This window comes from Amblyomma maculatum, chromosome 1 (assembly GCF_055883805.1).
Source record: "Amblyomma maculatum isolate TAMU_Amacu chromosome 1, ASM5588380v1, whole genome shotgun sequence".
NCBI classification, from domain to species: Eukaryota; Metazoa; Arthropoda; class Arachnida; order Ixodida; family Ixodidae; genus Amblyomma; species Amblyomma maculatum.
Genome location: NC_139344.1, coordinates 16,599,543 through 16,627,368, shown reverse-complemented (window position 1 = coordinate 16,627,368; position 27,826 = coordinate 16,599,543). Strand labels below are relative to the sequence as shown.

Below are 27,826 nucleotides of genomic sequence, written 5' to 3'. Positions count from 1 at the left end.
CCGAAGTTTTGAAAGGCTCAATCAACTTGCTCAATGACTTGCTTTAATCAAACAATCAAGATAAAATGCTAATTTCTTACTTTTGCAAGGACACAGCTGTTTGCAGTGGTTCAGTTCGAAATGGATGAGGCTTCTGAGCAGGGCGGCGTAAACCCTGGAGGAGAAACAAAAACCAGCATGCAACACAACAAATTAGCATAACCAGCACATCACATCTTTCGATGATGATCTAATATGGAAAAAAAAAAAAATATATGTCAATAAACAAGAAATGAACTAGAATTTTACAAAATTCTTCAGTTACGTTCACAAACTGGTTATGATGAAAAGTTGAAAAAAAATTGAAAGTGGCATCAAAGAAATTAAAATGTCAAATTTTTTAATGAATATTTACTTGCAATGAAGAGATTTTCTGTACGGCCAGAACACATTATTATCTGCCACTGCAATAACAACACAATAGTTAACTCATTCCCCAGCATGGTTAAAATGACCTTTTTTTGTAGGATTCGGTAGTCTTTTTCTTTGTGAAAAAGCTATTAGATTTAAAGTTCTATGTAATATACAAAGTTAAAGCTAAAGAAAAAGAACATGCTATTTAGGCATTTAGGTTGAACAAAGAAACACAGCCTGCAACACAAAAATTTGTTAGCCAAAAACAAGATTTTATAAAGAAATTAAAGATAAGTAGTAAAAATACATTTTAGCGGTATAGAAAAAAAATGTTAATTTTTTTATGCTACATACAAAATTTTGGGCCCCTTATTTACCACGGTTTGTGAAATAATGGAAGCTCTAAGTTGAATAGTATTGTTCGTAAAAAAATAATGAGACTTGCAAAACGAGGGCGACGACGAAAACTAAACTAACCAGCTTGCGGACGCCGATGTTCCAGCCTGGTTGCCACCATTTTTGATCACATAACTGAATTCTGACAGTAAAGGCACCGAAGTAAAGACTCATTCTGCTTGCGGCATCAATAAAATCAAATGCAGACAAGGCGAAGTACGAGATTTGCAATGTTTTCGAGCTGGCCATTTTTGTTATTGACTTTACCACTAACGCATCATCAGGGTGCATTAAAAAAATGGTACCACGAGAAAGAAAAAAATTACTACATAGGAAACTTTGAATGGACTTCTTTTTTTTTTGGTCCCTTGGAGGCTGAATTAGAAAGAATTTACTGTATTCAGCAGTGATATGACAGCTCCACCCAGTTTCATGCACGTCTTTTCTCTATAGAAAACCAGTTCACAGAATTTTGTAAAAATATATGCCTACTGAATTTTTCGGTAGAACAACATGCACTTCTGTGCAGTAGTAGTTTAATTTTATTTGCAAATACATTTCAATTCTGAAATAAACCAGATGAATATTTTTTGTGATTTTTTAAAAATTTTTTCTAATTTTAATTTCTTTCAATCGTTAGATATTCCACATTCGAAGGCATTTTTTCCCCATATTTGTATTCAATACATATTTGAAAATTTCAATATACACACGCTCTAGAAATATCTAAGTGACAGCTATGCGAAATAAAAATTTTAGGATGGACATTTCCACATTTAATAACGGTAACTGCGGCACGAATCCAGTCAGAGTGCACATTTTTTCGTGTTTGTTTGCAAAGTTTGGTTCGGTTTATAGGGTTTTAATGTCTGTCCAAAAACAACTAGGGCCGTGAGAGATGCTGTATGGTGGGCATTGGAAATTTCTACCCCCTGAACTTCTTTAACATGCACTGACACTACGCAACACATGGGTGCCTTGCTTTTCGAGGCGAAAAGCGGCTGCCACAGCCAAATAGAACTCATATCCTCATTCTACAAGGGCGAGAGCACTAAAATGCTTTTATGCTGGTTTGCTTACATAACAATATTTTATAACAGGATAACTAAGACACTTAAAATAGTGTTAGATCATGACAAGTTCTTTCACAGAAATTGCATGATGAAGCACCTAGGAGTGTTGAAATTTTTTACGTGCAATCTTGGCATGCTCTCTAGAAAAACACGAAAATCATACACCCCTCCTCAGGGTAATATTTTTTACCTGCAAAGGATAAATGGCAAAGTGACTTTTCGCAGTAACTCACAGAGTTTACTCTTGGTTGCACCTTGCCGTAAGAGCCGTGATATTGGGCTGCTGTTGCCATGAGTGTCCTGCTGACCTGGAGCTGAAAAAAAGTGATCAGAGGGAAAAGAAAAATCTGGCAGGCTTTTCACCTTCCCTTTCCTGAACATCATGACACTAGCCATGCTAACGACTGCATCATCCAAAGCCACCTGGCTGAATCACATGACTATAGAGGGTGCATTCTAAACAGCGCACACTCTCATGCATTCAGTCCAACCCTACAGTGTTAAATACTATGTTTCAAATTGTTTTCTAAACTGTTTTCAGGCTTCAGTTAACACTACAACTGTGCAGAAAGAAAAGATACATACCTACAAGGTCAGGTGCAAATTTGGCAGTTTTTGAATGCCACAGTGCATGCCATTCTGCTAAGTGCAATTTCTTCTCACAAAAACAGATGCTAAATAGCCTACATATTAAAACATGCACATGCAATTTCAACCTTCTGATATTCAGATGTATTCAGGAGGGACAGTTTTAGTTGCACGCTAAATTATCTAGTAATAAAGCTGTCCTAGGTGACATTAGTAAAGTGGCGTATATTTTTCTTAAGCCATGCTACAGTGAAAAAGAGTCTTGTATAGAAAGGCATCACTGTACTTTCCGACATTATGAGCTATATATTATGAACGGTTCTTTGTTAAGTTTGAAAACACAGAAGAAAATCTGCCTAGCAGAATCTGCAAGTGCAGTGCCATTTTTACCAAAACACCTCTGACCAGGCTACTTATAAAAAAAGTAACAGTGAACTCTTGAAGGCATTGCCAAAAAATAAGCTGCCAGTCATCAAAAGAAAACACTACAGGGAAAAGGAGGAGTAGTGAAGCATTAAAGAGCATGAAGATGTTCCTTACCTTGCCCTTCAGCTGCATATTCTGCTTTTCAAGTGCCCTAACCTTGCCTCCCAGGTCTTCTACTTTCTGCTCCATTTCTACCATCTGACGTCTTGGTCCTGCTTAAAGAAAACGAATTTAGGCTAATACTTTTCCAATGGTACCTAGCTTCTAGCACTGGGACACATACACTCTAACATTTACTTAAATTCTTTGTGCATTGCTATGAAGCTCACAAGCCTGGCTGCTACAAAGAGCAAAAATAAAAAGCCTGCTTTATAAGCAGATGCTCAAAGCAAGACACTACACTACACACAAACCACAGCAAGATTAGTTTGGTTTAAGGAGTTCCCAAAGCGACTCAGGCTATGAGATACCATAGTGGAGGGCTCCAGAAATTTTGACCACCTGGGGTTCTCCAACGTGCACTGACATTGCACAGCACATGGACGTCTTGCTTTTTGCCTCCATCGAGAAGCAAACACCACAGCCTTCGTAGCTCCTCGAAGGTGTTTTGGAATCCAAGGGCCATGAGTGCTTCTGTACGCGTGTTGCGCGGTAGTCGGAGCGCTGTCTTATTATACGCTTTGCGTAGCAGGGCCGGTTGTTTTATTTCGATCTTGTTGAGGCACTGGTAGGGTATGCTGTATATTATTCGGCTACAAGGAAACACCACAGCCGGGATTCAATCCCGCACCCTTGGGCACAGCAGTCAAGTGCCCTAACCACTGCACTACCATGGCGATGGAACCGCAGCAAGAGTCAGAGAGGGCAGAAGTAAGTACCTAACATTTAGCCTTCATACGCCAGGGGTCTTAAGACCCTGTCTTACAAGCCACGTCTGGCCTGTGGAGCACTGCATGCTGGCCTACAGCTTACTGCAGCGGCCATGGAGGTATCTACTTTACTGCAGTGTCTCATGCAACTGCTAGTCATGCTCTCATGGTTAAAATGAGAATGTACTAACCCCCTCCCCCTCTTGTCCACAAAAATTCCATGCAGTTCAGGCTACATATTTATTTTTTCCAATCGGAAGCTTAACAGCCACTGATACCTCATCATGCTGATCCCAAATATATGCCAAGATATGTCCACAACTTGATATGCACTTTCTATAAATATGGTAGGAAAACTTCTGTTCAAAAAAAAAATATATATATATATTTTTGGAATTAGGCTGCATTCGCAAGATAAACACATTTAGTGCTGAACAATATTAAATGCTAAACAACTACGAAGCAAAAATCGGGAACAAACCAGATGGCAGTAATGGTAAGATTACCATGACAGGTAGAAAGGAGGTCACTGGTATAAGCCATTGGTTTAAGAACCTGTCATCCCCTCTCCCTCCATAGAAAGGTAGTTGAATCAAAAAGCTTATTCAGATGCTCCTAGGACTGCAGGCACTTTATATTCCTCCGCTAAAATTATGAAGTGCCATAGTGAAAAAATTATTCATGACTGCATACTACATCATATTAGATATGCAACTAAATAACTCTCACAATGTAGTCTGAAGGATTATTACACTGCAGATGTTGTAACGTAATGACAAAAAGCTATTACATGACCTAGTCATTTCTTTTATAGTTGGAATAAAGAAAATCTTAGTTTTACTGATCATATTTTTTCAAAAAACGCATACTAACTTTATTAGATTTGGAAAGAAGACCACATGAGAAACCTTTACTGCGGGCATGGCTTCCAGACAGTGGAAGCGATGCACACTCAGGTGCTAAATAAGTGTGCCTTAGTTCCTTACTATTCATAACATCTCAGGAAAATAAAAGTGCATAGTATCATACATAATATGTTTTGTGTAAGAAACTTAAATGTGCAGTAACCCTGAAATATCATGGCAGCAGCATTTCTATAATTAAGTTTTCAACAAAAATCCCTTATTTCAAAACAAATGATATTACTCACAGTGATAATAATCTATACTACTGAGTAAGAATAAATTGATAACATTGTGAAATTCAATAGCATCTTCAATTCAACAATGCAGAATGTAAGAAGACTGGGCAAACTACAAGCATATGGGACATCATCGATCCAGCTCCCACTAGAGCAAATATAATGTAAACATCCTAATTTCTAAACACACTTAATTTATGCACAGGTACTTAATTACGGTTAGCACTCTCTCTGAAGCAAATACAAAATGCCTGAAATTGCTTACAGAAAAAATAAATTTTTCTATAATTACTGACTTGAAAATTGTCAAATCAATCCCTCCCCTGAGGCCATGTTCTAGAAAATATAAAACCTGAGAACAAAGACTTACCATGTTGTTTTTTTTTTCACCAGAGGTATATGTTTTAACTATTTTTTATTGCTTCAAGTCAGTGACATCTTAGCAGCAAACATAGAAGCTGAAGTCAGTCATATCGAAACGCTCGCACTAAACTATCGAAAGCAAAGAAGGGCAAGAATAGTGTGAATATGCACCATTCACAAGATACTTGGCAAGAGGCAGCATCGAAAGCCGCTTTTCTCTGTTTTTAGAACAAACAAGTAAACTCACCCAGATCGCTAGGAGTGGCACCTTGTTTGATCTTTTCATTAATAACTCTTGAAAGCCGAGTAGCAAGCCTTTGAATAAAAAGAAATGATTGGGTGAGGAAAGTGAAAATTTAGGCATGATAGCATTTTTGTCTGGGCTACTCAATGCGCTCGAAATTGACATCACGTATTTTTCGACGTCTCACAGTGATCACTTGGAGTCATATTATACAAGAATGCACACAAGGCAAAAGAAAATGGTCTCACTTTTTGGCCTTTTCCTCTTGCTCCCTGGCATGCTTCTTGAGGTGGACGTTCTCATCTCGCAACTGCAAGTAGTCATATTCCAAAGAGCGCCGTCCAAAAGCTTCTCCGTCCAGTCGCGCGGACCCTGCAAGCGACGGGAAACGCTATTCTCGACCGAACACACAATGCGACCATTGATCGGTGTTCCGTTATGATCTTTTGGACATTACATCTCTCCAGCGCACGCAATCGCGGCGGTGAATTCAATAAACACAAGCCACCCATTCAAGCGATGGACTGGTTGAGCGTGCACTCGCGAGCAGTGCATAAACTAAAAACAAGACAAACGCAGCGTGCAATAAGCTACCGACTTACCTTATCTACCCGTTTCCTCAACAGATTATTCGTCTACAAGATATTAGCAAAACAGAAAGGCGCCAACGAACGCATGCTGTACGCACCCATCTGTCGATGTGCCGCAAACTTTTGCCGTCGGACTGGTGGGTCTCATCCAGATAACTTACTGCAGCACGCTAACAACAAAACACAATGATGAATAGATACAGCAAAAGCACAGGGCAACTGTAAGGACACGCAACTTTTTGAGGGGCTGCGGGCGCAGCAGACGCTCGCACACGAAAGCGACCATCCGCATCAGCGCGCGGATTCAAACGATATGCATCTCCCTCCTGTTTCCTTGAGTGCGTCTACCAGGTTACACCATATACATACACACTGTTTACTAGATTCCACAGATAACAGAAATAAGCAGGATATGCGAACAATGCTCAATTAGAAAGTCACTCACTTCGAGGAGGCTGCACCGCGATTTTCAAGTTACCGGTTTTGTTTACAGAAATATGCTGTTTGTGTCTAATGTTGGCTTCTGATTGAGATCGGAGTGATTTTAAAATTATGCGACAATTAAAAAAAATTTAAAACTATTCACTAAAAATTATTTTAAATAAGTAGCAATACATTGCAAAAAATAAAAAAAATGTTTTATTTGTTTTAATAAAATAAGTATGACTTTTTCTTAACATTAATTGCGCATCATCATCACCACCACCGGCGCGAGTGGAGCGGCTAAATTGGCTAAATGCGCATGGTCGGCACGGCGTTAACGGCGTGGTCGCAACGAGCTGCCGGTGCTGTTTGATCGGCTCAATTTTTCAACGCCTGTGTGTTACGTGAATTTAATGGACAAATGGCTGCGAAGCGCGCAACTGCTAAATCGTCTGTCAAGCCAGGTTCGAAAGGAACAGAAGCTGACAGAAACCAAGGAGCAGAGATGAAGGAATCGGAGGTAAACGCCGATATTGACTGTTGGAATCGTGTACCACATGTCAGCTTGTAGGTTCTTCTAAACATGCTGGAAGGGTACTTTTTCCTGCTTTCGCTGTTTTTTGACACACATTTTTCTTTGTTTTCGGCCCTGTCAAATAAAAATCTGGCGTACACAGAGAGTGAACGCGATGTTTAAGCAAAGCAGGTGCCGATCTGACGATGCACGAGTAGAACTTGTCGGGTTAGTAGGTTCATAATTCGATGCAAGGAAATAGCTGCGCTTATTCCAGAACGTTGAATACTCGATTACTGTCTTCATGCATGCCGACTGCTTGCGTGTGCGGCAGAATTAGTGTACTGTTTTGCGATAATACAGTTTGTGCTGCAGTGTCTGCTGTCTCAGTAAAGCGACGATAGGACTTTCGTTGATGTCTGTTGATGTTTGCGAAATAAGAATACCTCTTTTTTTGTTTGCAGCAATATGAAAGTGACGAATCTGATTCTAGCGTCTACTCAGGCTTGGGTACTGACGACGACGATTCGTCTGACGGGAGTGCTGAGGAAGGGGATGACGGGGACGTCAGCAGCGAAGACGAAAGCGACGGAAGTTGTGGCACTGATGACGAACGTGGGGACAAATTTACCGATGAACCGGACAATGTTGAAGAGGTGTCTGATGATGAGTCGGAGGACGTGAGTTAGCTTCACAGTGCTTGAACACTTCATACTGTCTACCTATGAGAGAATATGGTGCATTTAATTTTTCAGTAATTATTTCCGCAGTAGTATTTTTCAAGTCATTGTGCCATGTGAAGTGAAGTCTGCTCAACTTCTTTGGCATAAGTGACAGTTATGTCAGCTCATAAAGACCGCATGCTTTGGATGGTATTAAGGATCAGGTTACTTGGGGCAGCAGTTGTTTTTGAAGGTTTACTGTAAGTGGATTAGCAAGAAATTTTCGCCTTTGTCAACAAAAGAGCTTCAGAAATTCCTCTGAGTACTACAGGAAGTCAGTGTATTGAAATGGTCGCAATCTTTCATTGCCTTCACAGCAACACTGCACATTTGTGGCCTACATTGCTACACTTTGCACTTGGTATTTAAAAGCAATTTAGAATTGGAGATACACAGTCCACCTTACTCAGGATATAATCTTTGTTCAGGAATGTAGAGCATTCAACAGACCTGTCATTTTCTTTCCACCACTTATACCCTATTGAACAGGGAAAATGATTTAGTGTCAGCTTTTCACTGGCCATTGCTTTAGTAATGTAATATTATACCACTTAGTGGGAAATATCTGGTCTCTTCAATTTGGCTTGCACTGGCTGCACTGGTTCTGAAAAGTGCTGCAGCGGTGCCAGGCGGTCACGTGAGTGTGCAGTGCCAGTTCTGACACTGGCATGCGGTGGCAGCTGCCAAAACGAGTACGCAAGTGTAGGACTCTGCAACCTAGCAGACGCGTGTGCGCATCGTGTATCACATCCTGTAACATGATCACGTCCAATTTCGAAGCCAGGCTGCCGTAGGCTTACTGCACTCGATCGGAAAGTGATGACGTACGCGCGACTGAACGATTGTTATATCGGCCGGTCTGCATGCGAAGATGCCATTCATGCGCTTGGGTACGAGAGAATTAACGTTGTAAGTAGTTGCCATGAGTATTAGTTTAAATAAGACTGTCTAACGAGATGCTTGATTGGTTTCTGCGGACTTCTGTCCAAAAGCGCTAGCTGCTGAAAAGACTCACATACCTTATTGCGCACTCTCAGATGTTTATGTACTCCGTGGACGACAAGTTTGATGTCGCAGAGTTGCTGCGCAAGCTATCGAGTGGCACGCACACTTAGCACGACAGAAACTCGATTGATCACAACTGATTTCTGTTCGCAGCTACCTGTCTCTTAGGTCACAACACGATAAAAAATATACTACATAGGACAAACGCGCGCGATGACGCCGTATCGTGGCCACGTACCACTACATATGTGGCCACAACTACATATAATACTGCTCTTCCATCAACAAAATGCTAATCACCAGCATGCAGCCAATCATTCTCAGATCCGTTTGCAGCGAACTGTCCGGGTTCTGAAGGAGATGGACTTACAAAGCTATGCAGAACGATGCGCAGCGTCGTCTGCTCTTGGCCGAGCGGCGCTTATGCCATGCTGCACTTTTTTCTGCACCTCTGGAGCGAGTGCAAAATGGGTGAAAACTCGTGCAGAACTAGCCCTGCACCTTAACAAAATGAGGAGAGAAGTGCAGACGGCGCGCACGGCACCGGCATAACGATGGCGGCGGTGCTGCACTACTTGAACTAGTGCAGCTGGTGCAGTCAAATCGAAGAGACCTATTGAGTGCATATTATGTCTTGCTGTGAGTAGTACATGTAGAGAGCCATATATCATATATTAGAAACTTTATTTCACTGCTTGCTGTTCACTGATGAGATTGGTTAGTGTTTTCTTGCAAAACTTTAATTGAAGGCATTTCTTGTGCAGTTAGAATGCCTTTGCTCTTCAGTGGTTAGTCACATTAGCTGCATGCCGTGTGACCCATGTGTTGCATGCTTCTGTGTAGCCTCCTGTTTCATGATTACTTTTGGAACCTCACTTGAGATTAGTACAGCTGATTTGTGGTGTCACTGTAACTATGGCTGATATTTTCAGGGGCAGTTTTCGCATGGTGGGATTTGAAGAAAATATTTGTTATTGTTTGGAACTGCGGATGTCAGTCAGAGTTGATGTGTACTAGTTATCTCTGCAGTATGAAGCTATTAAAGTAACCTCAAGCATGCTTGTACAATGTAGCATGGTGGTTTATAGTGTCTGGTCGGGGGGTAAACTTCTGTTCTTTCCTTTTAGTTTTGGCTATATTGTGTGCAGTCTCCTTTTTTTCATACGTATATTGCTACAAAATGCACACTTACTAGTAACTAAAAGCATTAAGGCTTTTAGTTGCTAGTCAGCATCTGTGTTTGTTTTTTCCCCCATCTACCTCATTGCACTGTTTGTTCTTTTAAATGCCCTGTTCTCTACAAAATCCTTCATTGTCAATGTTGTGAACAAACAATGGCAATCATGTATTTGGCAGGTGTAAGTTGACAGGTTGTGTGACATCACAAGGCTACATGATACGGCCATGTTGGCAGGAGCTGCCAACCTTTGAGATGAACCCAAGACTAGTGGATCTCAAATAAGGCACGCTACCCACAGGCCACACAGGGACATTAGTGCGGTGGTTTAAACCAGGATTTAATATCTATGTCGGGTGGTCTTTCACATAATTTTGTAGTTTACCATTGTATCCTTATGAATATGTGTGAGATAATAGAGGCACAAATTAAGGGGCTAGTGATTTAACGAGTAGCCAAGTGCATGTATGCAAACGAGGATCCGCAAAGGGGAGCCATTACCTTTGTTGCATCATATTCTTAAAGGTGAAACTTAAGTGCCCCCAAAATTTTCTTTAGAGCCAGCTGTCCTGCTTTTGTGTTCCTGTACAAGAAGAATGTTGTTTAAATAGGTGTGGAGGATGCGGCTCACATGATCCTGATAGGCCTGGCTCTAACTTTGGATATAATTTGGCTTGCTCGTTAGGAGGAGACTACGAAGATGAAATTTATTGGTGGAAAAGGGGATGACTTCAATCTTAAAAAAAGATGTAAAAGCAAGGACCCCAAAGTTTCAAGTGGCAAACGTTCATCTGAAGTTTCCAAGGAAGAGGATGTCAAAATTGATACCCTGGGTACTGAAGTGGCTAAAGTGGATGAGTACGCATTTGATTCATCTGATGAAGAGGTAAGGTCTTCCATTCTGTTTCCATTTCTTGCTATTTCCATTCGAGAAATGTTACCGATATCCTTGGAGAGTACATTGAATATAGAGCTCTTGGCTGGTCATAGTTGGCCAACTTCATTAGGCGTGTGCATAGCATTGCTAATACTATTACATTTGGCCAATGCAATGTGCTGCTGTATATCAGCAAGGCTGTGTGTTTAGCCTTGCAGGCAGAAATAGTGGAAAGAGTGAAGCTTTAATGCTTCAGATGTCTGCTCTCAAACGAAAAAAAAAAAATCGGAGCTAAGATAGGAAGGACGAACCTTTTATCAATATGAACATGTTATGTGTTAGTTCCGATAGCCTGGATAATGCCGATCATGGCTGGTCCTGAGAGTGCATATTTTTTGTATTGAATGGGAAAACAAATGTGCTCTTGTCACAAAAAGTGGAAACGCATTGACATAACGAGAAGTAATCTAAATAGCGCATAGGACAGGACAAGGAGCAGAAGAGACAAACACTGCACTAAACTTACAACTCTGCAACAGCGCCATGTTTGCCTCTTCTGCTCCTTGTCCTGTCCTCCGCTCTGTTTGGATTCATTTTGTTATAGCGGTAAAAACACGGACACAAAGAACACGGTACACAAGGGACACAAGGTTCTTTGTGTCCGTGTTTTTACCGCTAACAAAATGATTCCAACAAGAAATTACCAACTAGCCCAACTTGAAGTTTTAACGATGTTTGGACTACTACTAGTTATGTATAGCCACCAACTTGCCCAATCTTCTGTTGTTCTACAGCATTGACATTTCGGTGTGTTGAGCACCCTTACAGGTATGCAGACTTTGCACCTGGTCCCTGCGGACTGTGTATTGATGCAGAAAATCTAGCAAAAAAAAATTGGTTTTTGTAGTTCAAAAGTTACACTAGCCAAATTTGTTAACAAGAGCCTTATCAGTATTGTTGGCCAGGCAGCTGGAAACCATGAATAGGCACAAATGCCATAGCCTTGCTCTTGACTATTTTGTGTCACACTAAACAGCAATTTTAAGAGGAGCAAGAGATTTGAACTAGGTGTATGTGAATAATGAAATTTTTGAATATGAACCAAATACAAATATGGGAAAAGGATGTGTTCGAATATCTGATCAGTATAAAAGAAAAATCGAAAATGAAAAAATATGTTGTTCGATTTATTTATTTCAGAATTTACATGGTATTGGCAAATAAAATTAAACTAGAATTGCACAGAAGTGTATACCTTTCAGAACAATCCTGTATGAACTTTATATGGGATTTCATACACTAGTTTTTTTTTGTACAGGAAGGACATGCATGAAACAGGGAGGAGCTTTCATATTGCTGTTAAATAGAGTAAACTTTTAATTCGGCTTTCAAGGGACCAGAAAAAATGTCTGACTTAATGAAACCTCGAATTGTTAAATGGCCTGAAGAAACTCACAAAAACAGTTTGCATCACAAAATTCTATCTGATGAATACCTGAACAGTGGTTGTCTGCATTTGAGATGGAACTGAAGTGGGAACAATGCTTTTTTTCCTGGTTTCGTCAAGTGCTTCAATTTGTGCACGCTGTATTTGATTCATATTCGAAATTTCAAATATTTGCACCCCCTAATTTGAGCCTAATGCTTGACATTACCGATGATCAGGAACTTTGTCTGCCGTTATTTTTTTTGGGGTCTGCCATTATTTTTTCTCCCCAAAAAGGTGACATTGTTGCTGAGAAAATTGCAAATTTAGGTTGCACCCATCCCCATATGATGTTCTAAATTTCTTCTCCAGTTTGTTCTCCCATATAATGTATGGAACTGTGCATTATTGTTATGACACAGAACTCCCTGCAATTTCGGCAACTCAAAGGCACTTCATTTTAAGAGCAGAAATGGGGCCGACAATACGGGCATTGTGGTGAAAAACAAACCCTCAACACTGGCAACTGTGACATTTTTTTCCATGAATACATTCTTGCTTACATAAACACGTTGCTGTTCTCAGGGATTAAAGCAGCCAGAAGAGAAGGTGTACACTCGTGTAGCTTGAGTCCTGCGGAGCACAAGGCTCCTGAGAGCGTGCCCTCCTTTGGTTACCACATCCAACTACGCTCCACAGCAGCTAACAAGGCCTTAGTTTTGGCATATTAATATGAAGCTGTGAGTTTGGTGTCTTGTGTCTTGAAATTAGTTGCTTGGTTGTGTTCAGAAAATGCCACTGCTTCACTGGTCCTTCATGTCGTAAATTTTGAGTGTGCTCTGGCACAGCTTTATCAAATGCTTGGCTCGTTACTTTTTAATACCTATAAAGGTCACATCTTCACTGGTGAAAACCTTCCATCTTGCAGTTTTATGTGCAGTTTATAGCGAGAGCTCCATTATGCCAGGTTTTTGAGTCGTCAGCGTGGTTGGCTGCACCATAAATAACGCTGTGTTAAAGACCCCATTCACCTGCCATCTGTGAACGACAGATTCAGCTAGGTGTAAACAAATTGTCCAGGTGGGCTGATGACAATGGGTTTAAATTTAACTCTGAAAAGAGTGTTTGTGTACTTTTCTCTAAGCAGCGTGGCATCAGGCCTGACCCCAACATAACATTGAATGGTCAGGGCCTAGCCCTTAAAAAGGAACACAAATTTCTTGGCGTAGTTGTTGACGAAAAACTTTCTTTCATTGCCCACATAAAACAGTTGCGACTGAAGTGTCTCAAAGCAATGAATCTGCTAAAAATTCTCTCTCACCAGTCATGGGGCACAGACCGCGACTGCCTTCTGAGCCTTCTGAATAGTGTAGTTCTATCACGCATTGACTATTGCTCCATGGTCTATGAGTCAGCATCATCCTCTGCGATAAAATTGCTCGATCCCGTGCACCACCTCGGTCTTCGCCTCGCCAGGGGCGCTTTTCGAACTAGCCCAATTGCTAGCCTTTATGTCGAGGCGAACCGATGGTCACTGCAACGAAGGAGACAATTTACTTCTCTAACTTATGCTAGGAAGGTACTGTGCCAGCTGGATCATCCATGTCGCCGGCTCCTGCTTGACAAAACTGGCACAGCTTTTTTCTCAAAAAAACCATCCCTAACACCACCGTACCCAATCAGAGTTGCCACGCATATTGAACATCTGGACGTTCTGGTTACCAGTCTTCATACAACTTCTATAAAAGACCTAATTGCCCCTTGGGAAATGCACGGTGTTGTGACCTGTCGTTTCTTGAAGTGGGGAAGCATGCATCCCCTATTGCCATACAGCAGCACTTCATGTCACTTCAGGCGAAGTACACTTGTGATGAATACTACAGTGATGCTTCAAAGTCTGCTCAAGTGTCCTGTGCAGCACATGGACCGCAATTTTCACTTTCAAAAACACTGAACAGACATACAAGTATATTTACCGCTGAATGCCATGGAATCCTGCTAGCTGTGAGACACATTATAGAAAATAAAATACAGACATCGATCATCTATACAGACTCCCTCAGTGTTTTAACGTCCTTATCCTTTTGGAAGTGGCCTAATAAGAACCCAGTCCTGAATTCTCTCTATAACACTCTTATGTCTGCCAATAAACTAGAACTTAAAATTACACTGTGTTGGGTGCCAGGCCACCGCTGTATACCAGGTAACGAGGCAGCTGATAGGCTTGCTGCATCAGCTGCCCTTCGAAACACTACAGACATTGACAACATATCATATCAGGACCTCAAGACACACATCAAAAACATGATTCAACAACAATGGCAAGAGGAGTGGGACACAGCAACTGAGAATAAACTACACACAATAAAACCAACAATAGGCAGGTACACTACAGAAAAACGAAACAGATTCAAAGAAATAGCTCTGTGCAGACTGAGGATAGTTCACACATATACAACACATTCATACCTTTTAACAAACTCTCCTGCACCACATTGCCCGAGATGCGGAGACCGTCTAACAGTCATCCATGTTCTAATTCAATGTCCGAGACTTCAACAGCAAAGGAGACATCATTTTCCCGAATTACACAAGCAACATATACCCACACATCCGTCCATCTTTCTTGGTGATGATCCAATGTTCTCTTTAGATAGAGTTTTTAAATATTTATTTAAAGTAGGCTTTTTATACGGAATTATTCATCAATGTGGGCGTAAGCCCGTTTCTTTTACTTAGATAGCTTTCTTTTTCTTTTTACTTGGACCACCATACATCGAAATTCAATGTTTTAGGCCCTATACACCACTGTTTTTAGGCTATACACTCCGAAATAACTTTTAGGCCCTATACACCATCATCATAAACACCACACATCGGACATTTTATTAACTTCAGTTGACACTTCACCTTGTGTTTGGCGCTCTTTGGCCTAAGATGCCCTTGCGCCAAAAAAAACCAGTTCATCATCATCATCAAAGACCCCATTCACCGAAAACTCAGCTCCGGGGCGAGCATTGTGAGCGAAAAGTCACGAACATAGCGCTGGCAAGCGGTAGCTGCCAATCGACATGGTTTAGCACCTACTAGACATAGGGTTGCCTGACGAAACGTTTGGCATGAGCTGCCAACTCGGGCCTCGTTCCTATAGGAGGATTATATCAGAACCAGCCTGCCAAGGCCGCTGCATTCATATTACCCTTAGGCCACGCCAACACATTTACACGGTTTGGTTGAAGTGATCCGTTATATATGTGGGTTGGTGGTCTACGCTCTCGCGTCATACCCTTAAAGGCGCAACTTAAGTGTCCCCCATAATTGTTTCAATTATGAGAGGGAGCATAGCCTGGGCAGTGGGTGATTCACAATGTCTCTCCACCGAGATGAGCTACAGAGTGCGAGTAGATCGAGTTTGTCATTATGAAATTACTGCGTGTGCTAGCTTCACACAGGCTGAGTGGGCAAATTGCAAAGCTAGTGACGCTTCCATGCTCATATTCCAGTGACAATCGCTACACTAGTTTTGTCTTAGTTCTATGGCCTTTGCTCGTTAAAATAGTGCTACTCGAGAAGAATCTGGCCAAGTAGCAGTCGGCAAAGAATGCGCATGATGAATTGTAGTTTGCTTTCTCTTTAGCTCGATTTTGCCTCGATTGCTTACATGTCTTTAAATTTTACGTAATACTCTGACTTTGAAGTGATGTCTGTGGTGACACTTGTATTACATATTTGTTTGCTTTCTTGAGGCACTAATCTATCAGTTTAGCTCAACTTGATGTTTCCCTTTACTATGAAGGCCTGTTTATTTTTTTTTTTTTTTCTTGCTGTGATAAATGGCAGGCTTAGCACAAACGCTGCATTTATTACGACTGTGAGCTACTGACTTTCGAGCATTTGATTCATCATCTGCCGTAGTGCTAAAAAGTAATACTCTCCTCTTGCAGGATGTCCGTAATACAGTTGGCAACATACCGATGGAATGGTATGAGCATTACCCCCATATTGGTTATGATTTGGATGGCAGGCCTATCCTCAAGCCACCTCGTGGCACCGAGTTGGATGAGTTCTTAAGAAGAATGGATGATCCAGATTATTGGTATGTATTGTACTTTTCATCGTTTTTTTTTTTTTCCTAATCTTCTGTGCATCTACTAAAATTTTAAAAGAGAGCTAAAGTGTACCTTTTTGCTTTCTAGTTTTCATCTTGTGTTCATTATTTTAAATCGACTCCTCTAGCAAACCGTGTACTATGTTGCAATTTGCATTACCAGAGTATCGGGATCCCTTCCACTGGCAGTGCTTCCGCACTGATTGGTCTCGACAGGGTGGGTATGCTCTTAGATAACGAGCAGCTAGCGCCATCTGCGGAGGCGAGTTACCATGTGTCTGGACCAATCAAGTGCATCCACACTGGCGGCGGGCAGGCGCACGGTACTCCGGTAACTCAACAGCAACACCGTGCACGGTCAGCTAAAGGTATCTAACGATGAATTGAAACTTTGCGTATTTTTCTTGTTTGTAGTACTTATTTTTAAAGCAGCAGGCTGAGTGGATGCAACATTCTTTTGTTTAGTATAACCTTTGTCAAAAAGCTAAAGGTGCTGCACTCTCATTTTGCTGTTGTTGAATAAAAAAGAAAAAGGAGGCAGGGCTTTGACCCCAGATCTCTAAAAGGATAAGCTGTGTAAAAGATTGGGTAGTTTTGTGGCAGACAGACGTGTTGGCTTTATGATGGTATGGCATGTAGGTTAGCTGCCTCAGTTTATATTTTTACATCACTTTTTACATAACATTTTATATTATATTAGTGAGAGTTGGGCACCGTTTCTTTTTTTTTTTCTATTGCAAAAAGTGCTCAGCATTGAAAGCATGAAAAACATTTCTTTATGTGAAGTTTGCAGTTGCAAAATATAGGAATTGTTGCCTCGTGTATGTTTTTGTATTATTATTATTCATTTCCTCAAAGGCCCAGAGTAAGGGGCATTACGTGAGGAAGGGGAATGATAGTTACAGGAGATGTTCTTTTTTAAAATAGATGCGCTTGATTTGGTGCGCAGCATCCAGCAATAGATCATTCCTGTTCCGAGATGACATAGAGAAAAATCATTAGAGACGAGTAATATTTCTCCTTTGGGCAATTGATATTGTGTTAGCTTATTCAGGCATATCAGCCGAATAAGCCGCCAGTAATAATGACCACAATAATGATGCGCTAATGACAAAGGCGCTGTTAGCGTGAACATAACAGCGCCTTTGTCATTAGCGCATCATTATTGTGGTGGCATCATATTCTTACTTCAGTTTACAGTTTATTATTATTATTCATTTCCTCAAAGGCCCAGAGTAAGGGGCATTACGTGAGGAAGGGGAATGATAGTTACAGGAGATGTTCTTTTTTAAAATAGATGCGCTTGATTTGGTGTGCAGCATCCAGCAATAGATCATTCCTGTTCCGAGATGACATAGGGAAAAATCATTGGAGACGAGTAATATTTCTCCTTTGGGCAATTGATATTGTGTTAGCTTATTCAGGCATATCAGCCGAATAAGCCGCCAGTAATAATGACCACAATAATGATGCGCTAATGACAAAGGCGCTGTTAGCGTGAACATAACAGCGCCTTTGTCATTAGCGCATCATTATTGTGGTGGCATCATATTCTTACTTCAGTTTACAGATATACTGCTACTTTTTATATATCGAGTTGTGAGTTGTGGAAATATTGAACTATTTGGCAATCCTAGTCGAGTTGAGTAGTACTATATATCTGGGATCGACTTCGTATAATATGATTTGTCCATATTTAAGAGGCCTGCTTAATTTACTGTCATAGCTGCAGCAGTTAGCTTGGTTTAGTAATGACAAGTTGCCAGTGTAACATTCTATGGTAACATTGCTTAAAGGAGATTAAATCCACAGTACTTGATGTTAAATCTGAGCTGTAATCAGTGCTGGAAGATGTTTCCTCTAACAGTGGACTGACTGTGCTGTTTATGCCTGTCAAAAGAGCATGCAGCATCCAGCCAAGTAGTGCAGCCTACAATGCTAAGCACATTACAGAGTGCTGTGAAACTAGAGTATATGAAAATGCATCCCGGGCAAATTATTCTGCATATTATGACACATTAAGCAGGCATGGCAAGCCAGATTGCTATTGTGTTTCTGTTGTTTTGGCTGTCATTCTTTAACAATGCTAATTTCGCTTTGTTTCTCACCATTTGTGATTTGTAAACCCTGTCCCTGTAAACTTTGTCATTTATATGAAATGCCATGGACATGGAACTTCTTGTTCTCACTTTCACATTGACGCAATCTTGCCGTGGGGTGCTTGTGCAGGCGAACAGTGAAAGATAAAAGCACTGGACAGAATGTTATTCTCTCCGACGAAGATGTTGATCTCATTCAACGTCTTCAGCAAGGGCGTTACCCAAGTGGCAGCTATAACCCTTACGAGCCATTTGAAGACATATTTTCTCATGAGAAAATGATCCATCCTGTTACGAGCCATCCTCCTCAGAAACGAAGTTTTGTCCCTTCAAAGATTGAAAAGCAAATGGTGAGGATGTGCTTTTTAGATGACCGGTTATTTTGTGCATGCATGCGTTGCGCTACCATGCTAAGTGCCACAGCTTTCTTTTCTTTGTTTTTCTGCATATGGTATTTTCTCTAAGCTTTCTAAAGGCAATGCAGCTGCTGTTGTGGGCAGTGGTATTAGATGTGGTTTCTTGTTATGAATATGCAAAAAAGGACATCAAATTGATGATTTAGGCTGGAAAAATTAGAACATTGTATTATATAGCAGAATGTATTGTTCAAGATATTTCTAGGGCTTGTTGGCAGGCATTTAATCATTGTGGCATTTATTAACCTGAACTTGAGCTGTGCAGTTAACAATCATGTTCTGTGTCTTGATCACTTGTTGTAGGTCTTCTTTTTCCTTTTTTACTGTAAGCATAAGCTATAGCTGAAAGGTATCTGTGGCTATTAGGGGTCTGTATACAGCTGTTATGTCGAGACAATTTCACAGTAGTACATCTTTGGACAAAAACGAAAGCATAAATATGCCATGAAGCTGCTGGTGAGTAGAGTAAGGAATAGTCGAAATGTGTGACCACGAAGAGTGGAAGACCTACTATGAGTAAAGCGTGTACAAAAACAAAGAATGGGCACAGTTTTCGTGTGTTCAGTCTTAATCGTATTTGTGTGCTATATGGTTGAGTTAAGTGTACACAAGACTATATGTGGTTGTGTTTAAAGTGTATGCAAAATTTTTTCATTATTATGAGTTCTGTATTCAGTAACCATGGGCATTAAACAGAAATTGGAACTGGAGAACTTTATTGCGCTATTCCTATGAATGACTTGTGTCAAAAGGAGCAGTTGGAGCTCTTGTAGTTTTGTGTTCTTGTGCTTTTTTTTTTTGTTTATGGTTGCTGGCTATAGATTTGACCTGCCTGTGAAATAATTTGCAATAGTTGCTCCTGCCTTGCTTCTAAATTTGCCATTTTTATCTGAACCGCATTTTGCTTATGCTAGACCATCATATGAAGATGCCCACTAGGCTTAAGTGTTTTAGCCCCTGTATGGTACTTGGGGATATTATATTTTTGCACATGTTGCCTACACGAAGAAAAAATAAGAAAATACATTATAAAAATGAGGTAGTGTGGTTTATGTGGGGATTTTGAGGGAGTGAGGTCAGGTTCATAGCAGGGGTTGTAGTCCCATAGAGCTTCCCAAATCCCCATTGTCGTTGTGACGTGTTGCCATTGAGTCATTGAACTATCGAAATCATTTTAATAGGAATGATGTTAGAGAGCTTTAAGAAGTGTTCCATTAGAATAGGGGACAGCTTTAATGGCTAAGACAAAGCTAAAGGAAATTGCACTGACAGCAATGATTGAATGCAGTCATAGATTGAATATTCTAACAAGCATCTCACAACAGATTTGTCTTTAGTACAAACTGAGCCAACAGGGTGCAGTTTTAAAAGGGCATGATCATGCATTTCGCAGGTAAGTGTGTGGGTTGCACATGAGGAAAATCCCCCCCCCCCCCCCTCCTCCTCGTCGTAAGGTTCTGAATTTAGGGTACAGGCTACATGGAAAAGGTGGGTTATGAGCGTGCATGGAAGAAGGAAAGCTTAGGAGAGGCCCTCGCACTCCGAGTTGAACAGCAAAAATTGAGGCGAAAGTAACGTGCTTTCGCAAGGGTTACTGAGATTCCTAGGCACGGTTTGTCTCGTGCATCGTCTGCATATCTGCTGTGTTGTTGACAGCGGACCAGGTAAAGTTGTGAATTTGCATTTTTATCCGGTCTTTGCGTTTTGCGGATGGCACAAGGCTTTGAGGGCCTACAGCGAGCATTTGGGCTCTACTGTTGCGCATTTAGTTCATTCAGCATGCCTTTGTAAGTGGATGTAGAAGCCCGCAACAGCTGGCGGCGACCCAGCGCAATGTGAGATTGTCTGCTCACTCTGATCTTCGTTGCACTTGCGGCGCATGCGCAACCGTGCCGAATGCTGTTGAAGCCATGCAAATGCCGCAGACATGTGGCCTAGTGGGTGAGGAAGAGCCCTTACGTCCAGCTTCAAAAAATGTGACATGTAGCCTGTCCGTAATCCTTTTCTTCCTCTATGTGCACGTGAAAATATGATATGCTATAGCTTTGCCTTTCAGTTATATAAGCCTTTTGTTGCTGTTCTGGAGCATGTAAGAGATCAAAAGCAAGAGAGTTGCCACTATGTCTGCTGCATTTCTCAAATAGATTCAGCACACTGCACCAAGACGCTGTGAGGAAATTGCTTTCAAATGTGCCTTTTGTTGCTTGCTCATCTCAGGTGTCAAGGATGGTACATGCAATTAAGATGGGCTGGATTAAGCCACGGGTCAAGCGGCACGACCTGGACAAATTCTCTCTCCTCTGGGACAAAGATGATGAGGTTCGTTACTGTGTCCATCTTTCTTCTCTACCTGTCATTTTATCATCACCCTCTTGCACGATGGTCTTTGTAGGTGAAATACAATAGAACTCCTCTGTAGTAAAGTTGCTGAGAGCACCAGATTATTATAACGATTTGAGGTAAAGCGGGTAAAAAAAGATTACTGAACAGTTAAAAAAAAAATTGTAATATAGTGCAGTATAGCCAAAATGTGTAATGTTAAATTTCTTCTTAGGCTCCTCGAAGAGGAGCTCAATTTAGTCAGTGAAAAGACAGCAATTCAGGCGACTTTACTAGACAGCGAGGATAGGCCTTTTCTGAAGTTTTCGCACCATTTTCACAACACTTGTAGTTAAAAACAGCACAAGCACCGTTATTCTGCCTTCTCCACATGGCACTCAGGACTACTCGAAACGCGAGCTTGGATAGCTTGTACACATTAAAACAGTGTCACATAGAAATTGGTGCACTCAAGTGAAAGCTACCGGCATTTTGCCCACTTCTATTTTTAGTTGATGTGACTTCAACAGCTGCACTGCAGGATCGATACTGCAAGATTGCAACCTTATGAAGCCAAATATTCCGTTGTGTTGGCACAAACGTTATTCACTTCACAGGTAATTGAAATTTCCAGAGCCCTCCATTACGGCATCTCCCATAGCCTGAGTTGCTTTGGGACATTAAACCCCATTAACCAAACCAAACCTATTATTCGCTCAGCCGCTAGCCAAATGGCTAGTGAGGTTATTGCAGCAAAGCCTGTCGAGCAGGCACCACTTGGTGCAGAGCAGTTTTATATAGTAGACTCGTGATAATTAAAACAAATTTTTAAATTTTTACTGCAAAAATATATATTCAATGCATTGTACAGCGGCTTAACTCATATCGGTCCTCTTAATGTGCCCAATTCAAACTTTGTTTTCCTCTGGTGCTACTCAGCACACTAGAGAATCAGGTTGGGAATGTCGGGTTTGTGGCGCTGAGTGAACTGGAAATTCAGGCCCTCAAACTAGGTACTAACTGGGACATGGTTCGAAGGAGCTGTCGTGTGGAGGTGCGATCTCCATTTTAAAGGACCGGAGGTTCCCCGTCGTCACATGGTTTCGTTTTGAGAGCTTTTCATTCATCTCGTGGCAGTGGTGGCTATCGGCTGCACATCAGTGAGCCAAGCCCCGCTTACACACTATTTTGGAGTCCGAATGGCACGCCGCTGGTCTTTTTTTAATGCATCCCACCAATCCACTGCTTGCACTCCCTTCGGTTTCCATTACTGAGCGTGCCAAACACGCGCTCACTGGAAGCTGCTCTTTATGTATTTTTTTTTTTTTTCGATGAAGCCTTCCCACATGGGCCCCACCACGTGTAAGGCGGCTCCACTGGTTTGCATCTGTGAAAGGGGCTGCTGAAGACTACTATTTTGGAGCAGTTCTGCTTTAACATTACTGACAGTTAGCATGCAGTACACCATGACTGACCTGCATTAAATTGTCATTAGCATGCACTTTTCGCTTACAAGCAAACTGCCACTTCCCCTTTATTTTTTTCTCAGTCAATTTAATTGGCTGCAACGCAGCATGTTTTTCTAGAGGAACCCATTGAGTGGTTCGACCTTTAGATGATTTGGACTTTTTTTCACTGAAACTTGAAAGGGCTGGGAAAAGCATTCAGGTTATCAAAACACCCCGAAAAAACTCAAAAGCTGACTTGCATCACAATAAATTTGCTTGAAGAAAGGTGGGAATTGATTGATTTTGAGATAAAAACATTGCAGCAGCATACTATCAGTAACATTGAAAAACTGCTGCATAATTGTAAGAGCTTCACATTATTCACGCTGTAATGCAGTTCAGCTCCGCTGTACTGCATCACACCCATCACAGGCAGCAACGCCGTGTATGAGAAACCTTCACCACATTAACAATGAACAACACATGAGAAGCGCACAGTTTTGATGCACTGGGAGAAGGAACCGAAAAAACCGCGCGGATTGAGGCAAAAGAAACGGCTCAGCAGCGGCAAAGCAGCGAAAGAAAAAAAGCGGGGATTTTCCCTCTTTTTTCACCCAGTAAAGCCAACTTGCTAAACTTCACAGTTCCAAGCCTAGTCAGCATCCAAGTGCAGTTGGTCCATATGATAAACAACAGGGAAGGAAGTGAAAAGGACGCCTTTCTACTGTTTTGTTTTTTTTCCTGTCACCATAAGCTCGAACTTCACGTGGTTTGCCCAGATACAGTCGAACCAGGATATATTGAATTTCAGTTATATCGAACTCACGGAATATCCCCTTGAAAATCCCATGTAAAAGTATAGGAAAGCCGCGTCATATATCGAACTCAATTTCACCGGTCGTTCGATATATCGAACTCCGCACCACGCACTGGAAAGTGCGCCTTTTCAAAGACGATCGCATCACCCTCGGCCGTTTGCCGCGTGATGTTTTCAAGCCGCGCGTGGAAGTAATGAGAGGGGACAGTTCGGCTAGGGCAGCACCGCGCCCATTCCCTAAAGGCGCGCGCATTTGCGGTTATCGTTTCCCGCGCGCCAGCACGTGACGTTTGCAAGCCATATGCGTGAATGAACGAGTGGGGAAAAACGCAACAGAGCGAAGCGCAAGGGTGTGCCCATTCTTTTGCCGAGCTATCGCTCTGCTTTCTCTTTTCCGGCCTTCGTTCGCAGTAGCACGCGCTACGCATGCGCCAAGCCAGCTCAGCCCGTTTTCAGACAGAACGTCGGATGCTTTCCCCAGCGTGTGTTGCAAACCCTCTGCATGCAGTGGCTGATGTGGCTATGGCGCCTGCGGAAGTTAGCAAGCAGCAGATCTATCTTTTTTTCTTTTTTTTTTTCCGAGAGTCGTCTATTTTTATCGTGTGCTGTACGCGCGGCGTAGCGTAAGATATGGCGTTACGAAGGAATTTTTTTTTTTTTCGGGAGTCGTTTATTCTTGCATGTATGAATTAACGAAAGCACGCAGTCAGTTGCGATTATGACACCCGCTTTTAGCATTTTTCGCTTCAAACAGCATTTGCAGCTACTGTATCACGCTTTCCTATATTTTGTGGCAGTGGACGGCGTGATAAATCGAACCATGCTTGTGCAATCAAGCCATCACGGGCAGTTTGCCAAGTTTGCTCCCCGCCTCCGCAGGAGCTATAAAAAGATAATAAAAAAATAAACACGCCAGACGTTATTGCTGCGCAGCATCTTGGCACGCTGCCAAGAAATGAGCTGTGGATTAGATGACCGAAACGGAGTGCGACATGCAAGCGAAAACGCTGGCGATTTTTCTGCCGCGGCGACACAGAAACCTTGTTTCGAGCTGCCGCGGTGGCTGGAACAGCAGAGGGACGCAGTTTCAACAAGTTGGAAATTTTTTGCTCTGTCGCTGCTGCTCGTCGCTGAGATTGCTTGCATGTGAGCGAGCTGGCCTTAACGTTTTTTTTTTTCTTCCAAATTCTCGAGGACAAAAGTGAAGGGTGGGTTCATTATGCGAGTGAGTTGATTACGCGACAAATGCAGTATCGTTTTTTCGCATCGTAAGTGCTGTCCCAAGCCGATTTCTGTATATCGAATTATTGATATATCAAACTATTTCGCGATCCCCTTCAAGTTCGATATATCCGGGTTCGACTGTATTAGTTTTGCCACAGTCGAATTTATGACATTAAGGGTAGTATTCAATGCTGACAATTATTCAGGAGTGTTCGAATGTCGATCACTTGGATGTGAATAGTAACTGAATGTGAAACTTATGTGAAACGTCCCCTGCTACATGGCTCAGCAAATTCTGGTGTGCACTTTTTAAAAATGGCTGTGCATGGAAATAACTAGCTTTGTTGGCTTAAAGTACATTAAACGATTACTGCAAACTTGTTTGCTGTTGCACATATCTGTGCTTAGAATCACTAGGAACTCTCTTGAGCTAAATGCCCAGTTCTTTAATTGCTTCGTTCAATCTTATACCAGATCTGATGTGACCTTTCTTGCAGGAGAAGCCAAATGACCGGATGCAGCGCTACATTCCAGCACCAAAGATGAAGCTTCCGGGCCACGAAGAATCGTACAATCCACCCCCTGAGTATTTATTCACCAAGGAGGAGGTAAGGTTCATAGGCTGAGGAGCCTCTCATTTATACAGGGTGTTTCATCTAAGATTTTACCTATTTTTTAAAAATAGGAAAATTAAGTTTTATTGTCGATTCTTTTTTTTAGCTTTTGTATTAAGTGTAGAGAAAAATCAGGAGCCTTAAAGGGTACTAATTAGCTTAAAAATTAACTAAGAATAACTAATTAACTTTTTCTTTATACCAGCTAGAAGCTACTTTTAAATTGCAACAGTGAGCTACCGGTGTGAGAATGCCAAATGGTATTTTAAACGACAAGAAACGTGCATTTCTTAAGGACTGCAGCACTGGCAATTCTGGCCACTTTCGACGCACGAAAACGAAACCTAGCAGACAAAGCGCGGAATTGTACGCGCCCACGAGTGACGCAGTCGTGACGTCGCCGGGCGAATCAAGCCGTCTGAAGGCGGCTGCTGTCGCTCGTGAAATACTCGTCTGGCGCTGCGTCATCACATCCAGTGGTGCGATATCTGTGCATGTACTGCTTTTCTTTTTATTTCACCCTCTGGAAGCCAAAGCTTGTAGCCAAGAGGGAGGGCTGATTTGCCCATACCATCAGCGCTACGCCCGCACCATGACAAGCTTCGCCCGCAATGCATTGGTGATATCTCAAGATCCTACCAGACCATGACACTGCTCCAGGCGCGTATTTCACGGGCGGCAGCGGCCGCCTCCAGACGGCTGGTTTCTCTCGCTGACGTCACGGCTGCGTCACTCATGGGCGTGCATAAGTGCGCGCCTCGACTGCTAGGTTTCGTTTTCGTGCGTCGAAAGCGGCCAGAATTGCCAGCGCTGCAGTCCTTAAGAAATGCGTGTTTCTTGTCATTTAAAATACTATTTGGCGTTCTCACACCGGTAGCTCACTGTTGCAATTTGAAAGCAGCTCCTAGCTGGTATAAATAAAAAGTTAATTAGGTAATCTTAGTTAATTAATAAGCTAATTAGTACCCTTTATGGTTCCTGATTTTTCTCTACTCTTAATATAACAGCTAAAAGAAGAATCGACATTAAAACTTAATTTTCCTATTTTTAAAAAATAGGTAAAATCTTCGATGAAACACCCTGTATATTGCTCATCTTAGTGACAGTACCATGCATTCTGTGAATTGCTTTACTGTGCAAGAGAACCTCATTCAAACTTCCCTGGTTCATGCAGTAAAAAATTGTGGACAAAAATGTCGCATAGAATTGCAGCATTTTTTATCCAGTTCATTGTTCATGGATATCATGGTTTTCCATCTACAGTGCCAAAGGTTTGACAGATTGTGTTCATACGACTTGTTTAGTAACTAACGTGTAAACATTCATTGGGCCAAACTTTGAGATTAGTTGAAATGCAGTGTCAGTCACCCACTGCAGTAGCTTCTCTGCAGTGCCTAGATGCGAAGGCACAAAGCACTAAAAACAAAAAGGAAATGGTGCATTAACATGCAAGCTGGCCATTCCCATGATGCAGCATGAAGAAAGATACAGCAGTTTCTTCGCAGTGGCTAAGGGCAAGAGGGCAAAGCATCTGAAAATGATGCACTTACAAATGAGCGAGTATGTGTGGGCAATGCAGCATTAAGAGTAAGAACGCTATGGCAGCCTGCCACCATGGCAGTTTCCCTACAATTCATTGTTGCAAGAGGATGACACCTCTAAAAGTAATTGGCAATCTTCACAGACTACGGGTGATTCCACAGTGAAGCCAAGATGGCAAAAATAGGAAGTCAGTGATCAGCCTGGGTGCAACAAGTTTTCTTGATTGCACGACTGATTTGCATCGCTTCATTGAATTTAAACACGTGATTTTAGCTAAGCACTTTGAATTAGGTGACGTAAAAACAAAGAACTGATGGCGAACTGGAAACAGTCGGCCTGTGTCTCCAGATATCCTCTGTGCAAGCAAAATCGCGCAGCAGTGTTGCAGTTTCCAGTGCTGAGTGTCCCTGCTTATTGGGAAAGGCAGAAAAATGCGAGCACATCCCAGATTTAATGCTGCGTTGTTACAGGTAAGCAAGGCACTGCAAAATATTGGTGTGACGTTAAAACCTAAAGTTGTTTGCGGTGGTTTCACATTCGACTGTAGTCTGCTTAGATTTGAATTCAGGAAGCCAAGCCCCGGTACCGTTTATATGTGACTATCACTTCAGTCAAGCAAACGACGTCCCTTGAATGTATATTTGCGAGCAGCAGACTTCTTTAGGGCACTAGAACTGGTGTACTGTGAAACAAATCCTAGTATGAAACTGCTGTGCTCAGAGTAGTCTGCTCATTCCTTGCTTTTACCACGTATACTCATGTTATGAGCCCACCTTTATCAAGAAAAATTGACATCAGTTTAGATAGGGGAGTATCACTATGTAGGGGGAAATGTTGACAGGTTTTTTTTTGCAAGAGTCGAAATTTCACATACGTCTGTCCATCAATCTGTCCATCAATCTGTCCATACATCCATCAGTCATCAACGAAAGCGTGCATGGCCAGCCGCAACCACGACACCAGTTTTTAGCATCATTTGCTTCAAAAGGGGTTTGAATCCATCAAGCCATCT

At 41.8% G+C, this 27,826-nt stretch overlaps 2 protein-coding genes across 2 annotated transcripts in view; one reads left to right on the top strand and one right to left on the bottom strand.

The window, feature by feature from the left end:
- Window positions 1-6,563, bottom strand: part of LOC146201837 (protein fantom-like) — a 61,530-nt gene extending 54,967 nt beyond the window's left edge. Inside the window, exons 1-6 of the mRNA XM_084587794.1 lie at window positions 6,182-6,563; window positions 5,742-5,865; window positions 5,497-5,564; window positions 2,991-3,088; window positions 2,096-2,176; window positions 81-154 (exon numbers count right to left, since the gene is read on the bottom strand). Coding sequence (XP_084443920.1) covers window positions 81-154; window positions 2,096-2,176; window positions 2,991-3,088; window positions 5,497-5,564; window positions 5,742-5,865; window positions 6,182-6,185 — 449 coding nt within the window. The 5' untranslated portion in view covers window positions 6,186-6,563. The remainder of the gene's footprint in view (window positions 1-80; window positions 155-2,095; window positions 2,177-2,990; window positions 3,089-5,496; window positions 5,565-5,741; window positions 5,866-6,181) is intronic.
- Window positions 6,564-6,849: 286 nt separating this feature from the next.
- The window catches only part of LOC146201836 (ribosome biogenesis protein bop1-A), a 63,616-nt gene continuing 42,639 nt past the window's right edge, over window positions 6,850-27,826 (top strand). Inside the window, exons 1-7 of the mRNA XM_084587793.1 lie at window positions 6,850-7,026; window positions 7,485-7,700; window positions 10,610-10,810; window positions 16,172-16,323; window positions 18,565-18,784; window positions 21,068-21,169; window positions 25,156-25,266. Of these exons, the coding sequence (XP_084443919.1) occupies window positions 6,928-7,026; window positions 7,485-7,700; window positions 10,610-10,810; window positions 16,172-16,323; window positions 18,565-18,784; window positions 21,068-21,169; window positions 25,156-25,266 (1,101 nt within the window). The 5' untranslated portion in view covers window positions 6,850-6,927. The remainder of the gene's footprint in view (window positions 7,027-7,484; window positions 7,701-10,609; window positions 10,811-16,171; window positions 16,324-18,564; window positions 18,785-21,067; window positions 21,170-25,155; window positions 25,267-27,826) is intronic.